Source organism: Acinonyx jubatus, chromosome E3 (assembly GCF_027475565.1).
Source record: "Acinonyx jubatus isolate Ajub_Pintada_27869175 chromosome E3, VMU_Ajub_asm_v1.0, whole genome shotgun sequence".
Taxonomy (NCBI): Eukaryota; Metazoa; Chordata; class Mammalia; order Carnivora; family Felidae; genus Acinonyx; species Acinonyx jubatus.
The window spans coordinates 12,585,203-12,609,416 of NC_069398.1; the positions used below are offsets into that span (position 1 = coordinate 12,585,203).

The 24,214-nt window shown below is 39.3% G+C and overlaps 1 protein-coding gene across 1 annotated transcript in view; it reads left to right on the forward strand.

Annotated features, from left to right (window-relative positions):
- LOC106970513 (phospholipid-transporting ATPase ABCA3-like) overlaps positions 1–24,214 on the forward strand; it is a 179,733-nt gene that overhangs the window by 94,659 nt on the left and 60,860 nt on the right. Inside the window, 5 exon segments of the mRNA XM_053212893.1 lie at positions 3,871–4,025; positions 4,265–4,420; positions 4,782–4,872; positions 4,875–4,991; positions 22,607–22,757. Of these exon segments, the coding sequence (XP_053068868.1) occupies positions 3,871–4,025; positions 4,265–4,420; positions 4,782–4,872; positions 4,875–4,991; positions 22,607–22,757 (670 nt within the window).

Genomic DNA, 24,214 nt, shown 5'->3' on the forward strand with positions numbered 1-24,214 from the left:
ATAAATGGCTTTTATGATGTTTAAGTATGTTCCTTCTATCCCGACTTTCTCGAGGGTTTTTATTAAGAAAGGATGCTGAATTTTGTCAAATGCGTTTTCTGCATCGATTGACAGGATCATATGGTTCTTTTCTTTTCTTTTATTGATGTGATGTATCACATTGAATGAGCCCTGCAGCCCAGGAGTGAATCCCACTTGATCATGGTGAATAATTCTTTTTATATGTTGTTGAATATGATTTGCTAGTGTCTTATTGAGAATTTTTGCGTCCAGAATCATCAGGGATATTGGCCTGTAGTTCTCTTTTGTTGCTAGGTCTGTCTGGTTTAGGAATCAAAGTAAATGCTGGCTTCATAGAATGAGTCTGGAAGTTTTCCCTCCCTTTCTATTTTTTGGAAAAACTTGAAAAGGATAGGTATTATCTCAGCTAGATGTCTGGTAGAATTCCCCTGGGAAGACATTTTGTCCTGTACTCTTTTTTCTTGGGAGATTTTTGATGACTGATTCAATTTCTTCGCTGGTTGTGGGTCTGTTCAAGTTTTGTATTTCTTCCTGTTTGAGTTTTGGAAGTGTGTGGGTGCTTAGGAATTTGTCCATTTCTTCCAGGTTGTCCAGTTTGTTGGCATATAATTTTTCCTAGTATTCCCTGATGATTGCTTGTATCTCTGAGGGATTGGTTGTAATAATTCCATTTTCATTCATGATATTATCTATTTGGGTCATCTCCCTTTTCTTTTTGAGAAGCCAGGCTAGAGGTTTATCAATTTTGTTTATTTTTTCAAAAAACCAACTCTTGGTTTCATTGATTTGCTCTACAGGTTTTTTTTAGATTCTATATTCTCTATTTCTGCTCTGATCTTTATTATTTCTCTTCTTGTGCTGGGTTTGGGGTATCTTTGCTGTTCTGCTTCTATTTCCTTTAGGTGTGCTTTAGATTTTGTATTTGGGATTTTTCTTGTTTCTTGAGATAGGCCTGGATTGCAATGTCTTTTCCTCTCAGGACTGCCTTCACTGCATCCCAAAGCATTTGGATTGTTGTATTTTCACTTTCATTTGTTTGCCTATAAATTTTAATGTCTTCTCTAATTTCCTGGTTGACCCACTTATTCTTTAGTAGAGTCTTCTTTAACCTGCATGCTTTTGGAGGTTTTCCAGACTTTTTCCTGTGGTTGACTTCAAGTTTCATAGCATTGTGGTCTGAAAGTGTGCATAGTATGATGTCAAGTCTTTTATACTTATGAAGTGCTGTTTTGTGACCCAGTATGTGATCTATCTTGGAGAATGTCCCATGTGCACTCGAGAGGAAAGTATATTCTGTTGTTTTGGGATGCAGAGTTCTAAATATATGTGTCAAGTCCGTCTGATCCAATGTATCATTCAGGGCCCTTGTTTCTTTATTGATCCTGTGTCTAGATGATATGTCTCTTGCTCTAAGTGGAATATTAAAGTCCCCTGCAATTACCACATTTTTATCAATAATGTTGTTTGTGTTTGTGATGAATTGTTTTATATATTTGGGGGCTCCTGTATTCGGTGCATAGACATTTATAATTGTTAGCTCTTCCGGATGGATAGACTGTGTAATTATTATATAATGCCCTTCTTCATCTCTTGTTACAGCCTTTAATTTAAAGTCTAGTTTGTCTGGTGTAAGTATGGCTACTCCAGCTCTTTGACTTCCAGTAGCATTATAGATGATTCTCCATCCCCACACTTTGAATCTGAAGGTGTCCTCAGGTCTAAAATGAGTCTCTTGTAGACAGCAAATAGATGGGTCTTGTTTTTTTTTATCCATTCTGATACCCTATGTCTTTTGGTTGGAGCATTTAGTCCATTTACATTCAGTGTTATTACTGAAAGATATGGGTTTAGAGTCATTGTGATGTCTGCAGGTTTCATGCTTGTAGCGATGTCTCTGGTACTTTGTGGTCCTTGCAACATTTCACTCACAGAATCCCGCTTAGGATCTCCTGTAGGGCTGGTTTAGTGATGATGAGTTCCTTCAGTTTTTGTTTGTTTGGGAAGACCTTTATGTCTCCTTCTATTCTAAACAACAGACTTGCTGGGTAAAGGATTCTTGGCTGCATATTTTTCCTGTTCATCACATTGAAGATTTCCTGCCATTCCTTTCTGGCCTGCCACGTTTCAGTAGATAGGTCTGTCACTATTCTTATCGGTCTCCCTTTATATTTTAGGGCCTGTTTCTCCCTACCTGCTTTCAGAATTTTCTCTTTGTCCTTGTATTTTGCCAGTTTCACTATGATATGTCGTGCGGAAGATTGGTCCAAGTTACATCTGAAGGGAGTTCTCTGTGCCTCTGGGATTTCAATGCCTTTTTCCTTCCCCAGATCAGGGACGTTCTCAGCTATGATTTCTTCAAGTACACCTTCATCACCTTTTCCTCTCTCTTCCTCCCCTGGAATCCCAATTATGCATATGTCATTGCATTTGATTGCATCACTTAGTTCTCTAATTCTGCCCTCCTACTCCTGGAATTTTTTTTATCTCTCCTTTTCTCAGCTTCCTCTTTTTCCATAATTTTATCTTCTAATTCACCTATTCTCTCCTCTGCCTCTTCAATCTGAGCTGTGGTTGCCTCCATTTTATTTTGCACCTCATTTATAGCATTTTTTAGCTCCTCCTGAATATTTCTTAGTTCCTTGATCCCTGTAGCAATAGATTCTCTGGTGTCCTCTATACTTTTTTAAGCCCAGCAATTAATTTTATGACTATTATTCTAAATTCTTGTTCCATTATATTGCTTAAATCGTTTTTGATCAGTTCATTAGCTGTCACTACTTCCTGGAGTTTCTTTTGAGGAGAGTTCTTCCATTCATCATTTTGGATAGTCCTGGGTGGCACGGACCTGCAGGGCACTTTCCCTGTGCTGTCTGGAGTAACTTGTGTTGGTGGGCGGGGCCACAGTCAGACCTGATGTCTGTCACCAGCCCACCACTGGGGCCACAGTCAGACTGCTGTGTACCTTATCTTCCCCTCTCTGAGGGGCGGGACTCACTGTGTAGTGATGTGGCCCGTCTGGGCTACTTGCACACCGCCAGGCTTGTGGTGCTGCTTTGATGGGATCTGGTGTATTAGCAGGGGTGGCCCACAATATGCACAGGGGTGGGAGGGGAAGGCTTAGCTTGATTTGCCATTGGTGGTCTCCTGCGGGATGGGCCCTGCAGCACTGGGAGGGAGGCTGACCCATTTGAGGGATGGAGCCACAGAAGCACAGCATTGGTTGTTTGCACGATGCAAGCAATTTCGGTGATGGGAACTGGTTCCCTTTGGGATTTTGGCTGGGGAATGGGAAAGGAATATGGCACTGGCCATTGCCTTTGTTCCCCGCTGAGCTGAGCTTTTTCTTCTGGGGCTCAGCAACTCTCCCTCCCAGTGCCCTCTCGCCCTCCCCGCTCTCTGAGAGCAGAGCTGTTGACTTACAATAGTCCAGATGTTAAGTCCCACTGGCTGTCAGAACTCACGCAGTCCGACCCCTCCGCTTATGCAAGCCAGACTTCAGGGGCTCTGCCTTGCCAGGAGGGCTGCCCCTCCACCACCCCGGCTCCCTCCCGCCAGTCCAGGTAGCATGCACTGTCTCTCCGCCCTTCCTACCCTCTTCTGTGGACCTCTCTTATCTATCCTTGGCTCCAGAGAATCCATTCTGCTAGTCTTCTGATGCTTTTCTGGGTTATTTAGGCAGATATGGTCTAAGCAGTCTAAGCGATCAGCAGGACTCGGTGAGCCCAGTGTCCTCCTGTGCCTCCATCTTCCAATCTCCATATGTAGATTTCAAATTTAAGGTATTAAAGAACAGTTTGTTATGTCCCTCATGAAAGCTAAGATTTTGTTATGTCTTCTACTTGATCCTAGGTCTCTATCCTGCTACCAGTGGAAAGGCCTATGTTAATGGATATGACACCTCAAAACAGATGGTCCAGATCAGGAAAAGCTTGGGCTTGTGTCCCCAACAGAACTTGTTGTTTGATTACTTGACCGTCTCAGAACACCTTTATTTTTATTGTTTGGTAAGCCAAAAATATGTTCCTTTTTCCCATTCTATTGGTGTACTTCAGGCACATTACCAATTATCCATATCCTTATTCTTAGAAAGTTCAAAAACTTATTTTTGATGAATTCTCCTTTAAACATAAAGTCAGACAAAGGGAAAAAGACACTATACAGATGATATAAGAGAACAGCTTGTGTAAGGTGTTTCTAAGGATAAAGCTGGAAGTACCATGTAAAGTCTCGCTTCTCTTTCTAGGTAAAAGGAATACCTCGAAAGAAACGTCTTGTGGAAATTGATCATATGTTGTCTACTTTTAACCTGCTAGATAAGCATAATGCATTTTCATTTTCACTGAGTGGAGGAATGAAGCGCAGACTCTCCGTGATCATAGCACTTATAGGGGGCTCCCAGGTAAAAACAACAAGAACAATGACAAAAAACACACATAAACAAAAAATGGATCCACACTGAAGCTGGTCTAAAAAAATCAGCCAACAGAAACCTGAGAGCTGATATAGATCTAAGACTGTTAAAGGAACTTTACATATGAAATCCCATATGGAATTCATATTGTCAACCTTGTAACCAAACTGTCTCAGGTTTGGAATTTTCCTAGCATTCGTAATTCAGTTTTAGTCTAAACTTGTTATCTTAGCTTAATTGGACAAGTGACTGAAAAAGCAAAACCAGAATAAACCCCATAACTGGTAAGACCCTAGTGACACTAGTACATAGTATTTAATGGTTATGGAATTGTTCTTCTGGTCTTTAGGTTGTGATACTTGATGAGCCAACATCTGGAATGGACCCACTCTCAAGGAGGGCCACCTGGGATGTCCTTCAGCAGTATAAAGAGGATCATACATCTTATTGACCACCCACTACATGGATGAAGCTGACATCTTCGGTGACCGCATAGCCATCATGGTCAAAGGATCCCTGCGGTGCTGTGGCTCTTCAGTTTTCCTGAAAAAAATATATGGTCTCTTTCCCTTTGATTATTCTTTGGATATTGATATGTTAATATTCTTCAAACATAATCTTCATGGATATTGATTTCTTCGTAATATTATAGTATAATTTCCCTAGTTTTTTGTCTATCACCCCAAAACTTCTATTTCCTTTGTCCTTTTATTTGGAACTCTACAGTGAGCTCTTTGAAGTAATGGTCATAGTTTACATATTGTTAATATGGAAGTAGAGTTGACATACAGTGTCATATTATTTTCAGGTTTACATCATAGGGATTCAGTATTTTTATACATGACAAAATGATCCCCATAAGTCTAGTTACCATCTGTAATCACACAAAGTTATTGTAATATTATTGAATGCATTCTCTACACTGTGTATTATACCTTCATTACCTATTTATTTGGTAACCAGTGTTTATTCCTCTTAATCCCCTTCACCTATTTGCTTGGCCTCCAACCCCTTCTACTTCTGGTAACTGACAGTTTCTTTCTTTTTTTTTTTTTTTAAATATTTCTTTCTTTCTTTTGTTTTTTCAATATATGAAATTTATTGTCAAATTGGTTTCCATACAACACCCAGTGCTCATCCCAAAAGGTGCCCTCCTCAATACTCATCACCCACCCTCCCCTCCCTCCCACCCCCCATCAACCCTCAGTTTGTTCTCAGTTTTTAAGAGTCTCTAATGCTTTGGCTCTCTCCCACTCTAACCTCTTTTTTTTTCCTTCCCCTCCCCCATGGGTTTCTGTTAAGTTTCTCAGGATCCACATAAGAGCGAAAACATATGGTATCTGTCTTTCTCTGCTTTTTTCACTTAGCATCACACTCTCCAGTTCCATCCACATTGCTACAAAGGGCCATATTTCGTTCTTTCTCATTGCCACGTAGGACTCCATTGTGTATATAAACCACAATTTCTTTATCCATTCATCAGTTGATGGACATGTAGGCTCTTTCCATAATTTGGCTATTGTTGAGAGTGCTGCTATCAACATTGGGGTACAAGTGCCCCTATGCATCAGTACTCCTGTATCCCTTGGGTAAATTCCTAGCAGTGCTACTGCTGGGTCATAGGGTAGGTCTATTTTTAATTTTCTGAGGAACCTCCACACTGCTTTCCAGAGTGGCTGCACCAGTTTGCATTCCCACCAACAGTGCAAGAGGGTTCCCGTTTCTCCACATCCTCTCCAGCATCTATAGTCTCCTGATTTGTTCATTTTGCCCACTCTGACTGGCATGAGGTGATATCTGAGTGTGCTTTTGATTTGTATTTCCCTGATAAGGAGCGACGTTGAGCATCTTTTCATGTGCCTGTTGGCCATCCGGATGTCTTCTTTAGAGAAGTGTCTATTCATGTTTTCTGCCCATTTCTTCACTGGGTTATTTGTTTGTCGGGTGTGGAGTTTGGTGAGCTCTTTATAGATTTTGGATACTAGCCCTTTGTCCGATATGTCATTTGCAAATATCTTTTCCCATTCCGTTGGTGGCCTTTTAGTTTTGTTGATTGTTTCCTTTGCAGTGCAGAAGCTTTTTATCTTCATGAGGTCCCAATAGTTCATTTTTGCTTTTAATTGCCTTGCCTTTGGGTATGTGTCGAGTAATAAATTGCTACGGCTGAGGTCAGAGAGGTTTTTCCTGCTTTCTCCTCTAGGGTTTTGATGGTTTCCTGTCTCACATTCAGGTGCTTCATCCATTTTGAGTTTATTTTTGTGAATGGTGTGAGAAAGTGGTCTAGTTTCAACCTTCTGCATGTTGCTGTCCAGTTCTCCCAGCACCATTTGTTAAAGAGACTGTCTTTTTTCCATTGGATGTTCTTTTCTGCTTTGTCAAAGATGAGTTGGCCATACATTTGTGGGTCTAGTTCTGGGGTTTCTATTCTATTCCATTGGTCTATGTGTCTGTTTTTGTGCCCATACCATGCTGTCTTGATGATGACAGCTTTCTAGTAGAGGCTAACGTCTGGGATTGTGATGCCTCCTGCTTTGGTCTTCTTCTTCAAAATTGCTTTGGCTATTCGGGGCCTTTTGTGGTTCCATATGAATTTTAGGATTGCTTGTTCTAGTTTTGAGAATGCTGGTGCAATTTTGATTGGGATTGCATTGAATGTGTAGATAGCTTTGGGTAGTATTTACATTTTGACAGTATTTGTTCTTCCAATCCATGAGCAGGGAATGTCTTTCCATTTCTTTATATCTTCTTCAATTACCTTCATAAGCTTTCTATAGTCTTCAGCATACAGATCTGTTACATCTTTGGTTAGGTTTATTCCTAGGTATTTTATGCTTCTTGGTGCAATTGTGAATGGGATCAATTCCTTTATTTGTCTTTCTGTTGCTTCAATGTTAGTGTATGAGAATGCAACTGACTTCTGTACATTGATTTTGTATCCTGCAACTTTGCTGAACTCATGTATCAGTTCTAGCAGAGTTTTGGTGGAGTCTATCGGGTTTTCCATGTATAGTATCATGTCATCGGCAAAAAGTGAAAGCTTGACTTCATCTTTGCCAATTTTGATGCTTTGATTTCCTTTTGTTGTCTGATTGCTGATGCTAGCACTTCCAACACTATGTTAAACAACAGCGGTGAGAGTGGGCATCCCTGTCGTGTTCCTGATCTCAGGGAAAAAGCTCTCAGTTTTTCCCCATTGAGGATGATGTTAGCTGTGGGCTTTTCATAATTGGATTTTATGATGTTTAAGTATGTTCCTTCTATCCCGACTTTCTCAAGGGTTTTTATTAAGGAAGGGTGCTGAATTTTGTCAAGGCCTTTCTGCATCTATTGACAGGATCATATGGTTCTTATCTTTTCTTTTATTAAGGTGATGTATCACGTTGATTGATTTGCAAATGTTGAACCAACCCTGCATCCCAGGAATGAATCCCACTTGATCATGCTGAATAATTCTTTTTATATGCTGTTGAATTCGATTTGCTAGTATCTTATGGAGAATTTTGCATCCATATTCATCAGGGATTTTGGCCTGTAGTTCTCTTTTTTTACTGGGTCTCTGGTTTAGGAATCAAAGTAATACTGGCTTCATAGAATGAGTCTGGAAGTTTTGCTTCCCTTTCTATTTCTTGGAACAGCTTGAGAAGGATAGGTATTATCTTTGCTTTAAATGTCTGGTAGAACTCCCCTGGGAAGCCCTCTGGTCCTGGACTCTTATTTCTTGGGAGATTTTTGATAACTGATTCAATTTCTTCACTAGTTATGGGTCTGTTCAAGCTTTCTATTTCCTCCTGATTGAGTTTGGGAAGCGTGTGGGTGTTTAGGAATTTGTCCATTTCTTCCAAGTTGTCCAGTTTGTTGGCATATAATTTTTCCTAGTATTCCCTGATAATTGCTTGTATTTCTGAGGGATTGGTTGTAATAATTCCATTTTCATTCATGATTTTATCTATTTGGGTCATCTCCGTTTTCTTTTTGACAGGCCTGGCTAGAGGTTTGTCAATTTTGTTTATTTTTTCAAAAAACCAACTCTTGGTTTCATTGATTTGCTCTACAGTTTTTTTAGATTCTCTATTGTCTATTTCTGCTCTGATCTTTATTATTTCTCTTCTTCTGCTGGGTTTAGGCTGCCTTTGCTGCTCTGTTTCTATTTCCTTTAGGTGTGCTGTTAGATTTTGTATTTGAGATTTTTCTTGTTTCTTGAGATAGGCCTGGATTCCAATGTATTCTCCTCTCAGGACTGCCTTTGCTGCATCCCAAAGCATATGGATTGTTGTATTTTCATTTTCATTTGTTTGCATATATTTTTTAATGTCTTCTCTAATTGCCTGGTTGACCCATTCATTCTTTAGTAGGGTGTTCTTTAACCTCCATGCTTTTGGAGTTTTTCCAGACTTTTTCCTGTGGTTGATTTCAAGCTTCATAGCATTGTGGTCTGAAAGTATGCATAATATAATTTCAGTTCTTGTATACTTATGAATTGTATGCACTCGAGAAGAAAGTATATTCTGTTGCTTTGGGATGCAGAGTTTAAATATATGTGTCAGGTCCATCTGATCCAATGTATCATTCAGGGCCCTTGTTTCTTTATTGACCGTGTGTCTAGATGATCTATCCATTTCTGTAAGTGGAGTGTTAAAGTCCCTTGCAGTTACCACATTCTTATCAATAAGGTTGCTTATGTTTATAAGTAATTGTTTTATGTATTTGGGGGCTCCCGTATTCGGCGCATAGACATTTATAATTGTTAGTTCTTCCTGATGGATAGACCCTGCAATTATTATAATGCCCTTCTTCATCTCTTGTTACAGCCTTTAATTTAAAGTCTAGTTTGTCTGATATAAGTATGGCTACTCCAGCTTTCTTTTGGCTTCCAGTAGCATGATAAATAGTTTTCCATCCCCTCACTCTCAATCTGAAGGTGTCCTCAGGTCTAAAATGTCTCTTGTAGACAGCAAATAGATGGGTCTTGTTTTTTTATCCATTCTGATACCCTATGTCTTTTGGTTGGCGCATTTAGTCCATTTACATTCAGTTTTATTATAGTAATAGACAGATTTAGAGTCATTGTGATGTCTGTATGTTTTATGCTTGTAGCGATGTCTCTGGTACTTTGTCTCACAGGATCCCCCTTAGGATCTCTTGTAGGGCTGGTTTAGTGGTGACGAGTTCCTTCAGTTGTTGTTTGTTTGGGAAGACCTTTATCTCTCCCTCTATTCTAAATGACAGACTTGCTGGATAAAGGATTCTCGGCTACAAATTTTTTCTATTCATCACATTGAAGATCTGCCAATCCTTTCTGGGATGCCAAGTTTCAGAAGAGAGATTCGTCACGAGTCTTATAGGTCTCCCTGTATATGTTAGGGCATGTTTATCCCTTGCTGCTTTCAGAATTTTCTCTTTATCTTTGTATTTTGCCAGTTTCACTATGATATGTCAGGCAGAAGATCGATTCAAGTTACGTCTGAAGGGAGTTCTCTGTGCCTCTTGGACTTCAATGCCTTTTTCCTTCCCCAGTTCAGGGAAGTTCTCAGCTATTATTTCTTCAAGTACCACTTCAGCACCTTTCCCTGTCTCTTCCTCCTCTGGGATACCAATTATGCGTGTATTATTTCTTTTTAGTGCATCACTTAGTTCTCTAATTTTCCCCTCATACTCCTGGATTTTTTTATCTCTCTTTTTCTCAGCTTCCTCTTTTTCCATAATTTTTTCTTGTAGGTCATTTATTCTCTCCTCTGCCTCTTCAATCCGAGCCGTGGTCGTTTCCATTTTACTTTGCAGCTCGTTTATAGCATTTTTCATCTCCTCCTAACTATTCCTTAGTCCCTTGATCTCTGTAGCAAGAGATTCTCTGCTGTCCTCTATACTGTTTTCAAGCCCAGCGATTAATTTTATGACTATTATTCTAAATTCACTTTCTGTTATATTATTTAAATCCTTTTTGATCAGTTCATTAGCTGTTGCTATTTCCTGGAGATTCTTTTGAGGGGAATTCTTCCGTTTGGTCATTTTGGATAGTCCCTGGAGTGGTGCGGACCTGCAGGGCACTTCCCCTGTGCTGTGGTGTATAACTGGATTTGGTGGGTGGGAACACAGTCAGACCTGATGTCTGCCCCCAGCCCACCGCTGGGGCCACAGTCAGACTGGTGTGTGCCTTCTCTTCCCCTCTCCTAGGGGCGGGATTCACTGTGGGGTGGCGTGGCCCGTCTGGGCTACTTGCACACTGCCAGCCTTATGGTGTTGGGGATCTGGTGTATTAGCTGGGGTGGGTAGGCAAGGTGCATGGGGGCAGGAGGGGCAGGCTTAGCTCGCTTCTCCTTAGGTGATCCACTTCAGGAGGGGCCCTGTGGCAGCGGGAGGGAGTCAGACCCACTGCCGGAGGGGTGGCTCTGCAGAAGCACAGCTTTGGGTGTTTGCGCGGTGCAAGGAAGTTCTATGGCAGGAACTGGTTCCCTTTGGGATTTTGGCTGGGGGATGAGCGAGGGAGATGGCGCTGGCGAGCACCTTTGTTCCCCGCCAAACTGAGCTCTGTCATCCCGGGGCTCAGCAACTCTCCCTCCCGTTGTTCTCCAGCCTTCCCGCTTTCTGAGCAGAGCTGTTAACTTATGACCTCCCAGATGGTAAGTCCCGCTTGCTGTCAGAACACACTCCATCTGGCCCCTCCGCTTTTGCAGTCCAGACTCAGGGGCTCTGCTTGGCCTGTGGGCCGCCCCTCTGCCCGGCTCCATCCCGCCAGTCCATACAGCACGCACCGCCTCTCCGCCCTTCCTACCCTCTTCCACAGGCCTCTCGTCTGCACTTGGCTCCAGAGACTCCATTCTGCTAGTCTTCTGGCAGTTTTCTGGGTTATTTAGGCAGGTGTAGGTGGAATCTAAGTGATCCGCAGGATGCGCGGTGAGCCCAGCATCCTCCTACGCCACTATCTTCCCTAGAATCCCCAAATATTTATTTATTTCTGAGACAGAGAGACAGAGCATGAGTGAGGGAGGGGCAGAGAGAGAGGGACACAGAATCCGAAGCAGGCTCCAGGCTCTGAGCTGTCAGCACAGAGCCTGACGTGGGGCTCGAACTCACCGCAAGATCATGACCTGAGCCCAAGTCCGAAGCTGAACCGACTGAACTACCCAGGCGCCCCCTGACAGTTTCTTTCTTATATTTATGAGTCTCTCTTAGTTTTGTCTATTTGTTTTGTTTTGTAGATTCTACATGTAAGGGAAATTATTTGGTATTGTCTTTGATTTATTTCACTTAGCATGACACTCTCTAGGTCTATCCATGTTGTCAAAAATAGCAAGATTTCACTTTTTTAATGAGATTTATTGTCAAATTGGTTTCCATACAACACCCAGTGCTCATCCCAACAGGTGCCCTCCTCAGTGCCCATCACCTACTTTCCCCTTCCCCATCAACCCTCAGTTTATCCTCAGTTTTTAAGAGTCTCTTCTGGTTTGGCTCCTTCCCTCTCTAGCTTTTTTTAGCATTTTTTTTATGGCTAAGTTATATTCCATTGTATATATTTACCACATCTTCTTGATCTGTTCATCAATGGATGGATACTTGGGTTGCTTCCATATCTTTGCTGTGATAAATAATGCTGCAGGAAACATAAGGGTACATATATCTTTTTGAATTAGTGTTTTTGTGTTCTGTGGGTAAATACCCAGTAGTGGAATTACTGGATCATATAGTAGTTCTATTTTTAATTTTTTGAGGAACCTCCATACTGTTTTCCACAGTGGCAGCCCCAGTTTCCATTCCCACTAACAGATTCTTTTTTTCCCACATCCTCACCATCCCCTGTTGTTTCTTGTGTTACTGATTCTAGCCATTCTGACAGGCATGTGGTGATTCTCCTTGTGGTTTTGATTTGCATTCCCTGATGATAAGTGATGTTGAGCATCTTTTCATGTGTCCGTTGGCCATCTGTATGTCTTCTTTGGAGAAATGTCTGTTTTTTAATTGGATTATTTGTTTTTTGGAGTTGAGTTGCATAATTTATATATATAAAAACTATATATGTACATATGTATATGTACATATATATACGTATATATATATATGTTTATATCATGGATATTAACCCCTTATTGGTTATCATTTGCAAATAACTTCTCCCAATCAATGTGCTGTGTTTTTGTTTTGTTGATGGTTTCCTTCCCTGTGCAAAAGCTTGTTTGGGTGTAATCTCAATTTAATTTTGCTTTTGTTTTCCTTGTCAGAGACATGTCTAGAAAAATGTTTCTACAGTCAATGTCAGATTACTGCCTGTATTTTCTTCTAGAAATTTTTGGTTTGCAAACATTTTCCTTTATTCTGTATGTAGCCTTTCCATTTTGTTGATTGTTTCCTTTGCTTCTCAGAATCTTTTTAGTTTGGTGTAGTCAAACTACTCTATCTTTTATTTTGTTTCCTGTGCTTTTGACTTCATATCCAAAAAAATTAATTGCCAAGACCTATCTCAAGAGGCTTTTAACTCAGTGTTCTCCTGTAGGAGTGAATCTTTTTTTATGTATTTAGTTACTCTGTCTTTTGATTGGAGAGTTTAATCAGTTTTTATTTAACACAGATTTTGATAAGGAAGTACTATTGTTAATCATGTCCCATTTGCCTTGAAGTTCTTATGTCCTTCTTTTCATCTCTTGCTGTCTTCCTTTCCTTTTTACTAATTTTTGTATTGATATGTTTTGGTTTCTTTCTTTTTCTTTTGTGTAATTTCTAGGCATATTTTCTTTGTGGTTATCATGGAACGTACATAAAATATAACAGTATATTATAAGCTGATAACAACTTAACCTCCATTGAATATAAAAAACTGTTTTCTTTACTCTCCTCATAAAACTTTAGTTATTGATATCAGATTTATATCTATTTGTGTTGTGTATTGTGTATCTTATTATTTAGTTATACTTTTTAGTAAAAATATAACACTTTTTAGTTATGGTGTTTAATGCTTTTATCTTCTAACTTTTATAATAGAATTAAAAGTAATTTAGGGGTGCCTGGGTGGGTCAGTCAGTTAAGCATCCAACTTCGGCTCAGTCATGATCTCACGATTCGTGAGTTTGAGCCCCGCATTGGGCTCTGTGCTGATAGCTCAGTGCCTGGAGCCTGCTTCTGATTCTGTGTTTCCCTCCCCTCAGCTCCACCCCTGCTCATACTCTGTCTCTCTCTCAAAATAAAGAAAGATTAAAAGCAAGTTTCTTTAAGTAATTTACCCATTACAATATAAATTATTGTATTTATTGTATAAATTGTATTTATTGTATAATTATTGTATAAATTATTATATTATATTACCCATACAATATAAATTATTCTGTATTTGTATATTTAACACTACCTGTGAGATTTATACTTTCATATGACTTTGTATTACTGTTTACCATCCTTTCTTTCCTTTTCTTTAAATCATCCTTTCTTTTCAATTTGAATAACTCCCTTTAGCATTTCTTATAATGCAGATATAGTGGTAGTAAACTCTCTTAGCTTTTGTTTGTCTAGTAAAATCTTTCTCCTTAATTTTTGAAAGACACTTTGCCATGTATAGTATTCTTGGTAATTTTTTCTTTCAGTACTTTGAATATATCTCATCATTCCCTTCTAGCCATCTTTTCAGGTTTCTGCTGAAAAATCAGCTAATAGTCTCATGTGGGTTCCCTTGTATGTGACAACTTGCTTTTCAAAACCCTCTCTTTGTCTTTGACTTTTTACTATTGGATTATAATGTGTTTTATTGTAGATATCTTTGGATTCATCTAGTATAGATCTTTTGCATTTGTGACCCAGAATGTCCATTTCTTTTCCTTGGTTCGGAAGTTTTCAGCCATTATTTCTTTGAATAAACTTTCTAACTCTCCCCACTTTCTCCCCATATGGGACTCTTATATTGCATTTATTGCTCTACTTAGTGATATTCCATAAGTCTCTTGGGCTTTATTTACTTTTTTCATTCTTTTTTGTTTTCTTTTGTTCCTCTGAGTGAAATTATTCACTTGACTAATTAATTCACTTGGCCAATTAATGACTTGACTTTGAGGTCACCCATCCTTTTGTCCACTTTATGTAGTCCACTTTTGAACCTGTCTAATGAATTTTTCAATTCAGTTACTGTATTCTTCAGCTCTGCAACTTCTTTTTGGTACTTCTTTTTTTTTTTTAATTTACATCCAAATTAGTTAGCATATAGTGAAACAATGATTTCAGGAGTAGATTCCTTAATGCCCCTTACCCATTTAGCCCATCCTCCCCTCCCACAACCCCTCCAGTAGCCCTCTGTTTGTTCTTCATATTTAAAAGTCTCTTATGTTTTGTCCCCCTCCCTGTTTTTCTATTGTTTTTGCTTCCCTTCCCTTATGTTCATCTGTTCTTTGTCTTAAAGTCCTCATATGAGTGAATCCATATGATATTTGTCTTTGACTAATTTTGCTTAGCATAATACCCTCTAGTTCCATCCACATAGTTGCAATTGGCAAGATTTCATTCTTTTTGATTGCCGAGTAATACTCCATTGTGTGTGTGTGTGTGTGTGTGTGTGTGTGTGTGTGTGTGTGTGTGTACACACAGCACATCTTCTTTATCCATTCATCCATGATGGACATTTGTGTTCTTTCCATACTTTGGCTATTGTTGATAGTGCTGCCATAAGCATGGGGGTGCATGTGTCCCTTCGACACAGCACACCTCTATCCCGTGGATAAATGCCCAGTAGTGTAATTGCTGGGTCGTAGGGTAGTTCTATTTTTAGTTTTTGAGGAACCTCCATACTGTTTTCCAGAGTGGCTTGCATTCCCACCAACAATGCAAAAGAGATCCTCTTTCTCTGCATCCTCACCAACATCTGTTGTTGCTTGAATTGTTAACCTTAGCGATTCTGACAGGTCTGAGGTGGTATCTCATGGTGGTTTTGATTTATATTTCCCTGGTGATGAGTGATGTTGAGAATTTTTTCATGTGTTGGTTGGCCATCTGGATGTCTTTTTGGAGAAGTGTCTATTCATGTCTTTTGCCCATTTCATCACTGGATTATTTGTTTTTTGGGTGTTGAGTTTGATAAGTTCTTTGTAGATTTTGGATACTAACCCTTTATCTGATATGTCACTTGCAAATATCTTCTCCCATTCTGTCAGTTGCCTTTTAGTTTTGCTGATTGTTTCCTTCGCTGTGCAGAATATTTTATTTTGATGAGGTCCCAGTAGTTCATTTTTGCTTTTGTTTCCCTTGCCTCTGGAGATGTGTTGAGTAAGAAGTTGCTTCGGCCAAGATCAAAGAGGTTTTTGCCTGATTTTTCCTCGAGGATTTTGATGGCTTCCTGTCTTACATTTAGGTCTTTCATGAATGTTGAGTTTATTTTTGTGTCTGGTGTAAAAAAGTGGTCCAGGTTCATTTTTCTGCATGTCACTGTCCAGTTTTCCTAGCACCACTTGCTGAAGACACTGTCTTTATTCCATTGGCTAGTCTTTCCTGCTTCGTCAAAGATTAGTTAGCCATACATTTGTGGGTCCATTTCTGGGTTCTCTATTCTGTTCCATTTATCTGAGTGTCTGTTTTGTGCCAGTACCTTACTGTCTTGATGATTACAGCTTTGTAGTATAGCTTGAAGTCTGGGACTGTGATGCCTCCTGCTTTGGTTTTCTTTTTCAAGATCACTTTGACTATTCAGGGTCTTTTCTGGTCCCAAATAAATTTTAGGATTATTTGTTCTATCTCTGTGAAGAATGCTGCTGTTACTTTGATAGGGATTACATTGAATATGTAGATTGCTTTGGGTAGTTTTGACATTTTAGCAATATTTGTTCCTCCTATCCAGAAACATGGAATATTTTTCCATTTTTTTTGTGTCTTCTTCAATTTCTTTCATAAGTTTTCTATAGTTTTCAGTGTATAGTTTTTTTCACCTCTTTGGTTAGATTTATTCCTAGGTATTTTATGGTTTTTTGTACAACTGTGAATGGGATCGATTCCTTGATATTTCTGTCGCTTCATTGTTGCTGTATAAGAATGCAGTCAATTTCTGTGTGTTGATATCCTGCAACCTTGCTGAATTCATGGATCATTTCTAGCAGTTTTTTGGTGGAATCCTTTGGGTTTTCCATAGAGAGTATCATGTCATCTGCGAAGAGTGAAAGTTTGATCTCCTCCTGGCCGATTTGGATGCCTTTTATTTCTTTGTGTTGTCTGATTGCAGAGGCTAAGACTTCCAATACTATGTTGAGTAACAGTGGTGAGAGTGGACATCCCTGTCTTGTTCCTGACCTTAGGGGGAAAGCTCTCATTTTTTCCCCATTGAGGATGATATTAGCATTGGGTCATTCATATATAGCTTTTATGATCTCGAGGTATGCTCCTTTTATCCCTACTTTCTTGAGGGCTTTTATCAAGAAAGGATGCTGTATTTTGTCAAATGCTTTCTCTGCATCTATTGAGAGGATCATATGGTTCTTGTCCTTTCTTTTATTGATGTGATCAGTCACGTTAATTGTTTTGTGGATATTGAACCAGCCCTACATCCCAGTTATAAATCCCACTTGGTCGTGGTGAATAATTTTTTTAATGTATTGTTGGATCTGGTTGGCTAATGTCTTGTTGAGGATTTTTGTGTCCATGTTCATCTGGGAAGCTGGTCTATAGTTCTCCTTTTTAGTGGGGGTCTCTGTCTGGTTTTGGAATCAGGGTAATGCTGCCTTCATAGAAAGAGTTTGGAAGTTTTCCTTCCGTTCTATTTTTTGGAACAGCTTCAAGAGAATAGGTGTTAACTCTTCCTTAAATGTTTGGTAGAATTCCCTTGGAAAGCCATCTGGCCCTGGGTCATTTTTTGGCAGATTTTTTATTACTAATTCGATTTCCTTACTGGTTATGGGTGTGTTCAAATTTTCTATTTCTTCCTGTTTCACTTTTGGTAGTGTATATGTTTCTAGGAATTTGTCCATTTCTTCCAGATTGCCCGTTTTGTTGGCATATAATTGCTCATAATATTCTCTTATTATTGTTTTTATTTCTGTTGTGTTGGTTGTGATTTCTCCTCTTTCATTCTTGATTTTATTTATTTGGAGCCTTTCCTTTTTCTTTTGATCAAACTGGCTACTGTTTTATCACTTTTGTTAATTCTTTCAAAGAACCAGGTTCTGGTTTCATTGATATGTTCTACTGTGTTTTTAGTTTTGATAGCATTAATTTCTGCTCTAAACTTTATTATTTCCTGTCTTCTGCTGGTTTGGGGTTTTATTTGCTGTTCTTTTTCCAGATCCTTAAGGTGTAAGGTTAGGTTGTGTATCTGAGATCCCCTTTCTTCTTTAGAAAGGCCTGGATTGCTATATACTTTCCTCTTATGACCACCTTTGCTGCGTCCCAGAGGTTTTGGGTTGTGGTGTTATCATTTTCATTGACTTCTATATACTTTTTAATTTGCTCTTTAACAGCTTGGTTAGCCCATTCATTCTTTAGTAGGTGTTCTTCAGTCTCCAAGTATTTGTTACCTTTCCCAAATTTTTCTTGTGGTTGATTTTGAGTTTCGTAGCATTGTGGTCTGAAAATATGCATGGTATGATCTCGATCTTTTTGTACTTACTTAGGGCTGATTTTTGTCCCAGTATATGGTCTATTCTGGAGAACATTCCATGTGCACTGGAGAAGAATGTATATTCTGCTGCTTCAAGATGAAATGTTCTGAATATATCTGTTAAGTTCATCTGGTCCAGTGTTTCTTTCAAAGCCATTGTTTCCTTGTTGATTTTTTTATTAGACGATCTGTCCATTGCTCAGAGTGGGGTGTTGAAGTCTCCTACTATTATGGTATTACTATTGATGAGTTTCTTTATGTTTGTGATTAATTGATTTATATATTTGGGTGCTGTCACATTTTGTGCATAAATGTTTGCAATTGTTATGTCTTCTTGGTGGATAGACCCCATGATTATGATATAATGCCCTTCTGTTTGTCTTGATACAGTCTTTATTTTAAAGTCTAGATTGTTTGATACAAGTATAGCTACTCCGGCTTTCTTTTGTTGACCATTAGTAAGATAGATGGTTCTCCATCCCTTATTTTCAATCCGAAGGTGTCTTTAGGTCTAAAGTGGGTCTCTTGTAAACAGCATATAGATGGATCTTGTTTTCTTATCCATTCTGTTATCCTGTCTCTTTTGATTGGAGCCTTGAGTCCACTGACATTTAGAGTGAGTAATTAAAGATATGAATTTATCGCCATTATGATGCTTGTAGAGTTGGAGTTTCTGGTGGTGTTCTCTGGTCCTTTCTAATCTTTGTTGCTTTTGGTATTTATTTATTTTTATATGTATATTTTCATCTTTTCTCCCCTCAGAGAGTCCCCCTTAAAATTTCTTGCAGGGCTGGTTTAGTGGTCACAAACTCCTTTAGTTTTTGTTCGTCTGAGAAACTTTTTCTCTCTCTCCTTCTATTTTGAATGACAGCCTTGTTGGATAAAGAATTCTTGGCTGCATATTTATCTGATTCAGCACACTGAATATATCCCACCACTCCTTTCTGGCCTGCCAAGTTTCTGTGGATAGGTCTGCTGCAAACCTGGTCTGTCTTCCCTTGTAGGTTAGGGACTTTTTTTCCCTTGCTGCTTTCATGATTCTCTCCTTGCCTGAGTATTTTGTGAATTTGACTATGATATGCCTTGTTGATGGTCGGTTTTTGTTGAATCTAATGGGAGTCCTCTGTGCTTCCTGGGTTTTGATGTCTGTGTCTTTCCCCAGGTTAGGAAAGTTTTTTGCTATGATTTGCTCACATAACCCTTCTACCCATATTTCTCTCTCTTTCTCCCCTGGGACCCCTATGATTCTGATGTTGTTCCTTTTTAAGGAGTCACTGATTTCTCTAATTCTTAAATCATGCTCTTTTGCCTTAATCTCCCTCTTTTTTTTTTTTCTGTTTCATTATTCTCTATAAGTTTGTCCTCTATATCACTGATTCTCTGTTCTGCCTCATCCATCCTTGCCGCTGCTGCATCCATCCATGGTTGCCACTCAGTTATAGCATTTTTAATTTCATTCTGGATATTTTTTACTTCTTTTATCTCTGGAGAAAGGGATTCTAATCTATTTTGACCCCACCTAGTATTCTTATTATCGTGATTCTAAATCCTGGTTCAGACATCTTGCTTGTGTCTGTGTTGGTTAAATCCCTGGCTGTCGTTTCTTTGTGCTCTTTCTTTTGGGGTGAATTCCTTTGTTTTGTCATTTTGAAGGGAGAAAAGGAATTAATGAGGTAGAAAAATTGAAAATAAAAAATTAAAATTAAAAAAATATTAAAATTAAAAATTAAAAACACACACACACAAAAATAAAATAGATGATGCTAGATCCTTGGTGTGTTTTGGTCTGGGTGTTGAAAGTGGTTTGACAGATTAGAGAAAAAAAGGTCGGAGCAGAAAAAAAAGGAAATCATTTGAGAATTTGAAAAAAATACACTGAAGTAGACTAAAATGAGATGATGGGGGTAAAATAGAATTTGAAAAAATTTACAGAAAAGTAAAAAATATAGTAATAAAAATTAAAGGAAAATATTTTTAATAAAAATTAAAAATAAAAATGAATTTTTTCTCTTTCTGTAGTCAAGAAAAAGAAATGCAAAAGAGAAAAAGAAAAAAAAGAAAAAAAAGAAAGAAAATTGAATAGATGAACCTGCTAACATATTGAAGTAGGGCCGAAATTACTTTGTTTTCCCCTAGAAATCAGTCTCTGTAGCGCTTTATAGTCCATAAACTAAGCTGGTGGATAGACTTGTGTTCTTGAAGAGCAAAGTTGGCCCAGGCTCAGTGTAACAGCTGCACTCTCCTAGAAGGCACTGCAAGCCTACTGGGGTGGATTGTTGCGGTGCTCATAGGTGCATATGCACATGCCTGGGAGTGGTGAAAATGGCGCCACCCAGCTACCCAGTCTGTTCTCCCAGATCAGCAATCATGCACCCATCCTCTATCTTCAGCTTTCATCCACTCCCTGCTTTTTCACTCTCTGTGACCAGGCCCCAGGCAGTACCTCTCTCCTGAGTTTTGTCTCAGATGCAGCTGTTTTCCCCAGCCCCTTACTTCTGAAGGACTGCGGCTTTGACCTGTTCCGCCCCTCTGCAGGAGGGTGTCACCGAGCAGTGGCCGAATGAGCAATGGCCGAATGTCGGCTGCACCTAGGAACACTTGCTGGACCCTGCTGCTGCCGGTGTCCCGAGACTGCGGCCAGGTGCCAGCCTGCCCCAGAAAAAGTCTGTGAGATAGTGTAGCAGCAGCATTTCAGGGATTATGGAAAATCACAACACACATCTGGCACCAGGCTTCACACTTAATGACCTTGTTCCAGCACCAGTGAATGTGACTGTTTTCTGGGATCTGCTGGGACCAGGTGGCTTGAACAGTCTCTACCAAATGTCCTTCCAGCAGTGGAACCACTTTTCCCTGTGTGGCTCGAGAACTTCCTAGACCCCACTCTGTTCCTGGGGATTCGCCCTTCCCACCAGAGCACCACCAGGTATCGAGCTGAGGAGTTGCAGCCTTTGCACTCCCTTTGTTTACAATGCTAATGGAATTTAAACCTTCTCCTTTCTCCTTTCTCCTTTTTAGTTTAGTCCCTGCGGCTGTTTCCAATTTTCCACTTTGTCTCCAGCTGCTTTTGGGGAGGGGTGATTTTCCCGTATTCTGCCCCCCTCCCCAGTCTCCACCCTCTCTCTGCCAGCAAAAGCAGCTCCCTACCCTCCACGGCTTCTCATTCCCCAAATTTACCTCTCCGTTCTGCGTACAGCTGATTTCTGTGGTTCAGGTTGTGCAGATTGTTGTGTTAATCCTCCAATCAGTTTTCTAAGTGTGTAGGATTGTTTAGTGTTGGTCTGGCTGTATTTCATGGATGCGAGACACACAAAAAACTTCCATGCTGTTTCGCCATCTTGGCTCCTGCTCCGAGCCTCTTTTCAGTACTTCTTAAGCTTTCTGTTTCTTTGTGGAAATTCTCACTTTGTTCATGCATTGGTATCCTGACCTTGGTGAGCATCTTTATTATGTTATTTTAAATTCTCTGTCAGGTAAGTTATATAGATCCCCATTTAATAGAGCCATATTCTGGATATATATGTTTTCTTATTGGAAAACATTTGTGTGTCTGCTTCTCTTGATTTTTTCCATCCCATTTAGTGTTATATTTTCTAGTTTCCTTGCATGTTTTTTTCATTTTTATAATTAAATTTGTGAATAAAATAATAGTGCAGACTAAAGTAATTGGTAATTATCCTCAGTAAATGGTATACCCTGGTCTATTAGGCCACGTTTATGGAAGACTGAGTTAATATAACCTGTATTTGAGCGAATATTGGGATGTATTACACCTTTATTTAGATTCTCTTTATCACTGTCTTCAAGTGTGTTAGTAATAGGATCAGGATTTTGCTCTTAGCAGAGGATGGGATCTGTATATGAATGAGATCATGGGGATCTCTTGAAGCTATAATTCAGTTCCCAGCTTTTAGATCTGACAAATGCTCTTTGCTTTCCATTTCTAAACTATTTTCTTTACCTCAAAGGTTTTCTCTCTATGCTGCTGCCCTCTTCCTACCCTTTAAAGGCCCATTGTAATAAAGGACTGATGTACCTCAGAAGTATTTTTCTTAGCTTTTTTGTCCTGTCCTGAGCTATCAGAGTACCACTGCAATGTTTTCACAAAGTTCTGAAGAGCCCTGACGGCATTTTTGTTCATTTGTGTGTTTGTTTCTTTGTTTGTTTGTTTTTACTGCCTTACCCTTCCCCCACCCCCCACCCCCCAGCCGCACCTTTGAGAGCCTAGGGCAGTGCAGGTAGTGGAGGTGGAGACTACTTTGGAAAGGTTTCTCAGATCTCTGAAAGAAAGGACTTGTATCTGATTAATTTACCCCCTTACATATAATAGGCACCAAATGTATATCTGTTTAATGAATATTAACCTTGTTTTCTCAGATTTTATTGTCAGTACAACAAGAGACTATGTAACAGAGATTTTTCCCTATCTCTGTTCTCTCAGTCCCTAAGAAAATTAATGAAATTACAAAAGAAGTATTTACTAGATTTCTTAGACTTGTAATCATATGATTAGCATGCCTTATCTTCTACCTCACACAAACCATGGAAAGCCAAGTGTGGTCTCACAAGAATATTGGAAATACAAAATTGTTTTATTCATTCTTCTAAATGGATTTTCTCAGGTGTGGGATACCACATGGTCATGGTGAAGGAAGCTCACTGCAATGTTGAAGAAATCTTAAAATTTATTCAGTATCATATACCAGAAGCCACTTTGGAGAAGAATGTTAATAATGAAATATCTTTTCTTCTACCCAAAGAGTATACACACAGGTATGAGTCCAAAGAATGTAAAATGATTGATGTTTAGATAACCGGATGTTATTATTGCTTTTTCTGGTTTCTTCAGGCATAGCAAATAGAGTTTATTTAACAAACCAAAACTCCAGTCATTGCTATCACTTGCACTGAAAAGAAGGATGCTGCTTTTGGCTATAGATTCCTGGTTTTAATTGGCTATAATGGATGGTATTGGTAGAGTAAAACTTGTCTGGTGAGTGAAGTGAATGGAAATATAAATATAATGAGATAAAAATTTAGTGGTGGCTCTTGAAGTCAAGGTGACAAGAACTTCGAGTAAATAGGCAGTTTGACTACACTAGCTAGGCAAGTTTTTCATCAAAGGGAATCACAAAGAATAATAACTTTACCTAAGACAACCATCCTAATAAAGGGAAATGGAAACTAAGCGTACTTATCAGAGACTTTCAGAGTATGATATTTTTATCTTCTTGTAATATACAAGTAAGTAGTTGATGTAGTATTTCCTAAAGTAAATCCACTTGTCATATTCAAGAAGAATATGAAGGACTTTAATGCCCCCTTTTCTAGTAAATCTGAAAGTTCTTGAGAATCAGCAGCATTGTATAGTGTGATCAGGTACCAGAATGGAACTAAAATTCTAGTCATCTTCTGGAATAAGAGAATGAAATACCATGGAGAATTAGAAATAAAATTCTAGATATGTAACCTCAGAGATGCATGGTGGTTGACTCATTCAGTAAAGTTGGGAGCCAGATGAGTGCTTTGGCCCATTGTGACATTTGTGATCCATGTGAAATGCACAGTCTCTCTTGAAGGAGACATAAAGGTAAACCACTTCTTTAAACTTATCACATTGGGGCGCCTGGGTGGCGCAGTCGGTTAAGCGTCCGTCTTCAGCCAGGTCACGATCTCGCGGTCCGTGAGTTCGAGCCCCGCGTCAGGCTCTGGGCTGATGGCTCAGAGCCTGGAGCCTGTTTCCGATTCTGTGTCTCCCTCTCTCTCTGCCCCTCCCCCGTTCATGCTCTGTCTCTCTCTGTCCCAAAAAATAAATAAACGTTGAAAAAAAAATTTTAAACTTATCACACTATCTGCCTGTCTTTATTCATGTGGGCACAAATGGCATTCTCAAAAAATGTCTAAAACTGGAAATGAAAATATTCTGAAGGAGATGATATTTTCTGTGTATTTGTTTCATATTTATAAAATGTATTCTTATTTATTGTATCATATCTTCATATTCATATTGATAATATCTTCTCCATATTTTATCATACCTTCATATTTGGAAGCAAAGGATGTTTATCACATATTCTTACTAATCATTTGGGCTTCAAGAACAGAAAAAGAAGGGGCGCCTGGGTGGCTCAGTTGGTTGAGTGTCCGACTTCAGCTCAGGTCATGATCTCACCGTTCATGAGTTCGAGCCCCGCGTCGGGCTCTGGGCTGACGGCTCAGAGCCTGGAGCC